A 6,551-nucleotide genomic window follows, 5' to 3' on the forward strand; every position below is an offset into this window, starting at 1 on the left:
AAGGGAGCAGGGGTACAGCCGCCCCCTGCTCCCAGCTCAGGAAGCCCCTGTAGGCCAAGAGCTCAGCAGGGTAGTGGCCCAAGGGCCTTGGTCCTGGCTCTAACAAAAACTTCGAAAGAGAGGACATGGGGCAGGGCCCAATGCCATAGTGTTCACCACGTCTTTCTCTTCCCCCTCCAACTGGCCACTGGATGGGAGCAGGGGCTGAAGAGTCTGGGCAGGGGTAGGAGGACGAGTAGACAGAACAGGATGGGGGTCATCCTAGTGGTTTCCTCCATGCCGACTGGTCCCCGAGATCCAGTCAATAATGATGAAGCTCAAGCTCATGGTCATCAGCAAGAGGCCAAGTGCAGCAAAACAAAGGGCCTGTGGGGTCAGAAGTCAGGGTCAGGTCTGAGGTCAGGGCAGCCCCCTCATCCCCACACTAGCACACCAACCCCCAGGCCCTTCGCACCAGGATTTTGGGGGTAGATCTTGCAGGTTCCTTCTCTGTGGGCATGATGCGAAAGTAGAAGATGGCAGGGAAGATGAAGATGAGGCATGGGGCAGATGTGGCACCTGCAAAGAATAAGGCATGGCCACCACTGGCTCACATCCACCTATTGGCTAAGGCTCAGGGTGGACCCTTTAATGAGATCAAACATTCCTTGATGAAGGAGTCTCGTCTTGAGACTCCACTCGAGAGCTCTGTCTGATTCTGGAGAGCCCATCAGCCCCTCCCCTTGTTCTTTGTCTACCAGGATAGAAGGCTAGTGCCTTTGGTGTCAGAAAACTCTGTCAGTGAATGAAGCTGGCAAAGAGAAAAGGCCGGCCAAGAGACAGAGATGAAGTTTGAGGATATTGGGCTCCTGGATATAGCTATTCCTGAAGGCTTTTCCATTAATTGAGCCAATACATTACTTTCTGTATAATTCATTTTGAGTCAGCTTTCAGATATAGAGAACCAAGAGTCCTGTCAGTGATATCAGTGATACTCAGCCCCCAGGTCTGTGTGTTGGTCCTTGCAGAGCTGGGTTGGGGAGTCAGTCTCCTGAGTTGGGTCACCCCAAAGACGTCTCAGAATTGTTTGATCTTCCCACTCAGAGCCCCAACTGGGACAGTTGGACAGAACCCTAAACCTATAGTCCCATGATCCTGGGGCCCAGTCGAGGCTCTCCACTTAACAGCTATATGGCTCTCCCTTAATCACTCTAAACTTCCTCATATGTGAGGTGGGGACAAGAGCCAATGAGATCCTTAGTGAAGGCCCTTTGACCCTTGGGCTCCACTCCATCCTCCAGCACCCCCAGCAAGGGTAACTGACTCGGTGGCTCTGAGCCCTCAAAATGGATTAGGGGAGCCTTAAGGACAAATCTCAGATGGGAGGCCAAGCTGTGCACACGGCCAGCAGCCATCACTGAAACGTAGGGTATGAGCTTAGGAATCTGCCAGCGTTTGCAGAAGGGAAGTTCTCTGGGGCAGTACCCTGCCTCCATTCACAGCAGGGCCAGACCCTTACCGATGACCCCGAAGATGCCCAGGATGTTGGGGGCAAAGATGACCAGCAGGTTGATACAAGTGAGCAGGCCAACAGCAATGAGCACATGCCGCAACCAGCTGAACTCGCGGTCCTGAAACAGCATCTGCTGGAGGGCGCGGCGCACCTGGGAAGCAGGGTGGGGAGAGTCATCAATCTGTCAGCCCCATCAGTCCCACCCCGCCAGTGGTCTGGCCACCTGGCTACTTGCACATTGGCTCACCGGAAACAGAACAATTGGCACTGTGAGGGTGACTGCCGTCAGCACGGCCACGCGCACACACAGGATCAGCACATCAAACGGGTCCACCTTGTTGTAAGTGTGCAGCAGCTCCGACTCCACCCTGTCTGTGGCAGGCAGGGAGGGTGGTCAGCAGGAGGTCCAGGGAGGGGGTTGGGCTCTGAGCCTGGGTTGACCCTGACACTGAGGAGTGGCAACACACACCTCCACAGCTGCAGGGCACAGCTAGGCATCACAGACCTAATGAACGCCTATAGTATGCAGGGTGCCATGGCCACTGGCCAGCCCCTTGCCCCCCAGCCTGGCCTCTGCCTCTGCCCCCACGGTCCAGCCATACCGTAGAAGGTGAGGTAGCCGAAGAGGGCGGCCAGGAAGTACATGACATACATGACGGCGATGGACAGGTTGGAGATGTGCTGCATCTTCCTCTTGGAGGGGCTATGGGGCAGCAGGGGAGGGGATTGGTGCCAAGCTGGGCCACATCGGGAAACCCCCATGTGTCCTGGGGTCTCTCTCTGGCACCACACCCTCACCATCTGGTAGCTGAGGGAGCCTCCTTCTTGCCCCCGGTCGCCCCTTGTGGCAGCCATGGAGACCTTGGATAAAACGACTTGGCTCCTGTCACTCTTTCCCCCCTTTAGGACCGCATCCGTTCTCCCCAAACCAACTCAAGGCAGCTCCCTCCCCCTCTCCCAGCCACGGATACCTACTCCTTGAGCTCTGTATAGATGGGCAGCACCTCAGGGTGGCAGACAAAGGCGAAAGCCATGATGGGGATCGTGTACGCCGTCTGGCAAAACAGGGATTCTGTGTCAGAACAGCCCCTGACACTCTCACCAGGCCCACTGCCCCCTCCCTGGTCTGTTGCAACCTGTGTGTTGAGGGTAAAGTAGCTCGGGGTGCAGAAGGCTGTGGCCTCCGTCTCCACCTGCAGCCCTGCCTCTTCCTTGATGACCTCCACGAGGCTGAAGTTGCCTGTCATGTTGGCTAAACTGGGGGACAGCGGGCAGGGCACGTGGAACTTTTTGTAGATGACCTAGGTGGGGGCAGGGAAGGATGAGGGTATCAGGGCCAGGCTAGGCTGCCTGGGAAGTCACTGTGAAGCCACATCTAGATCAGGACTGGAGGAGCTGCCTTCTGACCCAGGCTTCCCTGCCCCGCTCCCTCGACCAGCGTGGAGCGTAACTCACTGCAATTAGGAAGAACACCATGCAGCTGAGAGAGAAGCCACTGGAGTAGCCTAGGTAGCCTGTAAAGTTGGGGAGGGGGGAGGTGAGACCGAAGGTCCCCTCCCATGCATCCCTCCAACGCCCTGGCCCCGCCACACTCACCAAGCTGCCGCATCAGTGCCAGAGGCAGAATGACGACGACAGAGACCAGGATCACCAGGTAGTTTCCATTCATGTACCAGTCCCTGCAGGGACGGGAGTGGGGAGCCGATATTAGAGTCCACTCAGCCTCGGGGGATGGGGCCGCCTGACCCCCAGCCGGGGTTACCCGTGGTGCCACTGAGTGATCTCTGAAGAATACTTGTCCACAGCTCTGAGCCTCCCTTTCCCCGTCTGCAAAATGGGCCCACTCCCAGCACTCTCCTGGACAAGGTGAGGACTAATACACTCGGCTCCTGCTTGGTAACCATTACAATTACAGTCACTGTGGTTGTTTTTTCTAGGACACACAGGTCTGGGTCCATCCTCCCCATGGAGTGGCCCCAAGGGGCCCAGGGGGTGGGTGGGATGAAAGGACCTGTGTCTGGGGGGTGAGGCATTTTCCATGGGGGTCTCAGGGAATTGCCAACCACCTGAGCTCCTTGTGGTCCCCCCAGCATCTGCATCCTGCATCATCCTGCCCCACGCCCTCAGTGGACAGTGGACACAGGGAGCTAAAGGGATGAGGAACGAGACCCTCCTTCAAGGGCAAACCCAAAGGCCAACTCCTTGGGAAAGGCTCCCAGGGCCTGGCGGCAGAATCCTGGCTGTTTCCTTCCTCCCAGAGCTGCTTTCAGCCATGCAGCCTTTCTGCTTGCCGGGGCTGTATTGCCAAGGGCAGGGCCTGGCTATCTTCTCTGCTCCTACCCACAAAACATGCTCATGCCATGAGAACTGGCTAAATTGATGATAGGCAACTGGGACACTGTAGGCTTAATTTCTTGGTTGGGGAGAGGTGGTGGGGAGGCTAACACCCAAGCCACGGTCAGGAATAGCAGGAGCTTAGAGCTTAGCCTGAGGTTCTCAGGTCCTCTGTGCTCACAGGCTGGGTCCACGGCTAGGCGGGGCCGGCTTCCTCAGCCTCAGACTACCTCCTGCCCCACATGGCCCTCCTGGGAGTCTTCCCCAAGGCGCTTCATAAACAAGTGTGCACTGAATGGTAGCTCTGCCGGCAGCTCTCTGCCCCCCACCTCCATCCTGTCTTGTCTCTCCCACTAGCCCAGCCTGGGCTCTGCTAGTGGTGGACATAGAGGGTTAGACTAGGGCCTCCCACCCTCACCCAGCCCCGCCCCACCCTGGGGCTCACGAGGTCCGCTCCTCCAGGTTCAGGAAGGTCTGTATGACAAGGGGCAGCTCGGACTTGATGATGTACAGGTAGCTGGACATGGCTGGGGGGAGAGAGGCAGGTCAGCCAAACCAGCCAGCCTTCAGCCTGTCCACCGTCCATCACCTGCCCATCAGCCTCACCTCCGATGTTCTGCAGCGCAATGGCCAGGGCTGCCGCCAGCTTTCCTGGGGTCCCAAAGGCACGGTAGCCCAGCTGCTCATAGGCACGGATGCCTGTGGGGACAGGGAATCAGGACAGTCAGGAGTGCTCTCTCCAGCCCACCCCTCCCTGCTACAGGCCAGGTTTGGGGCTCACCCACGATCCCTGAGGACTTGAGTAGCAGGTGGATGGAGTAGCTGGAGAGCAAGGCGACGGCCGTCAACAGGAACCTGGGGAAGGTGGATGAAAAGAGGTCGCTGGGGCTCCTCTGGCAGGCAGGGGGCAATGAGCTCCAGGAGGCCTGGGTGTGCGGGGTCTGTGACCCAGGTGTCTGGACCCCCAACATGTGTGGATGCAAGCTCGGCAGGCCCCAGGGGTGGTGAACATCACCTGGGTTGACCCAGGGTGGCCATGACCCAGAAGGGACCCTCTGAGCACCACCTCCCCTTGAGATCTTGGAAGAAACATGTTTTCCATTTAGGCTGCAGGGCAGAGCTCTGAGGTAAGGACACGTGTACCCACAGAAGGCCTGGCCATGGGGTTTATCCATCACGTGTAAATGTGGTAGGACAGACTCAGTCCTGTTAGGCTGGCCCCGTGTTGTCATCTCAGCGGGTTTACTGGGAGATGAGGTATATTTGTCTGGCCATGGCTGTTTTTTTTCAGCTGTGGTTTGGGTTGAGTGTAAGTGCCCACCCACTGCAGCCTGGGTCTTGTGACAGGAAACTGGCAGGTCCTGGGAGGTCAGGATTGGTGGCCTGTTTAGGGCTCCTATCTTTAGAAGGTTTGCTGAGGGCACTCACAGGAAAAGGATGATGCCCGTATTGGCCATGGCGTAGGCGAGCCCCAGGATGCCACTGCCCATGATGGCGTTACTGAGGTTGAACACTGACATCCCGAACGATGTCTTCCCCTCGAACTGCAGGCACCAGAGTGAGACGGGAGGGCTGGGGTGAGTTAGCAAGTTGTGGAGGGTAAATCAGCATTCCCTCGCACCATCCCTTGGCCTCCCATCGCTGCCCCATAGCACCTCATTACTGCCCTCAAGCTCCCAGGGGTGTCCCCGAGCCCCTGACGGCCACCCCTGCTCACATCGGTGAAGTGTGGCTCCTTGCTGGGACTTTTTGGTAGGAAGCCTTCACCCTCAACACAGCTCCGTCCGGGGCCCTCGACCCTGCAGGCACAGACCAGCCAGGCAGCTCAGCTCCAGTCCTTTGCCCTGCACCCTGCCCTGCCCTAAGCCATGACTGAGTCCCTCGCTCACCTCTGGTTGCCAGCCGTGAGGGTGGCGACAGGGAGTAGCCCCTCCAAGTGTTTGCCGTTGGGTACCAACTCCACCATCTCCGTCTGCAGAGGTGCCTCCATGGCTCAGGGACCACCACCAGGAACACTGGCTCTCACACTGACGCAGTCAGAAGTCTACAGAGCAGACAGTCCCTCTGGTTATCCCCGCTCCTTGGGCTCACGGCCCAGACTCCCACAGGAAGTCTGCAACTGTAGCACACCTCCCAGAAGTTCCCTGAGGACATACATGTTCATGCAGCTCTGCCTGCTGCCACCCTGGAACCTGCCATTGAGGGGCAGAGCTCGGATACCTGAGTTCTCCAGGACATTCTGAGGTGACACCTCAGCCAGTACCTAGCACTCCCCTGCCACATATACATACGGACCCAGGCAAGCCCTTGGGGCCTCAGTTTCACCATCTGTGAAGTAAAGCTCAGTTGGATGACCTGAGTTCAGAGTCCAGTGGTGTCAGGACCCCAGGAGGCTGAGTCCCAGGCCACCAGACCCCACTCTGGGGATGGGCCCTGGACTGATTGCCCCTCCCTGATATTAATACTGGGAGACAGCTTCCTGTGCCCTGTGTGCCAGGGGCCTCCTAGCCAACCTAGAATGGCACTGCCCGACGGCTGGAGGCCTCGGGAGAGGGCGAGGGCTGTGGGCCCTGTTCCCAGCCACCCGGCGGGCTTTGCTGGCAGCCAGAACAAAGGTCCCTCTGTGGGCTGAGAGCTGGCGCTGGGAACGGCAGGCGCAGAGGCTACCCCCCCGGAGCCAGGAGGCCTAAGGCGGTGCTGGGTGGCTGGACACCTGGACCCTGCC

General features: G+C 58.4%; 1 protein-coding gene across 1 annotated transcript; it reads right to left on the reverse strand.

Moving 5' to 3' along the window:
• Nucleotides 1-261: 261 nt before the first annotated feature.
• SLC38A3 (solute carrier family 38 member 3) lies at nucleotides 262-5,861 on the reverse strand (the record flags this gene model as incomplete). Its single annotated transcript, XM_079713858.1, has 15 exons — nucleotides 5,716-5,861; nucleotides 5,544-5,625; nucleotides 5,255-5,370; nucleotides 4,608-4,681; nucleotides 4,433-4,525; nucleotides 4,272-4,353; nucleotides 3,089-3,171; nucleotides 2,948-3,006; nucleotides 2,629-2,793; nucleotides 2,468-2,547; nucleotides 2,095-2,195; nucleotides 1,740-1,864; nucleotides 1,499-1,643; nucleotides 455-558; nucleotides 262-366 (listed from the first exon to the last, which is right to left on the reverse strand). The coding sequence occupies exons 1-15, from the start codon at nucleotides 5,814-5,816 to the stop codon at nucleotides 262-264; spliced, it is 1,515 nt and encodes a 504-aa protein (XP_079569984.1). The 5' UTR covers nucleotides 5,817-5,861.
• Between the last annotated feature and the right edge of the window lie 690 nt (nucleotides 5,862-6,551).

This window comes from Hyperoodon ampullatus, assembly GCF_949752795.1.
Source record: "Hyperoodon ampullatus genome assembly, chromosome: 10".
In the NCBI taxonomy this organism is placed as follows: Eukaryota; Metazoa; Chordata; class Mammalia; order Artiodactyla; family Ziphiidae; genus Hyperoodon; species Hyperoodon ampullatus.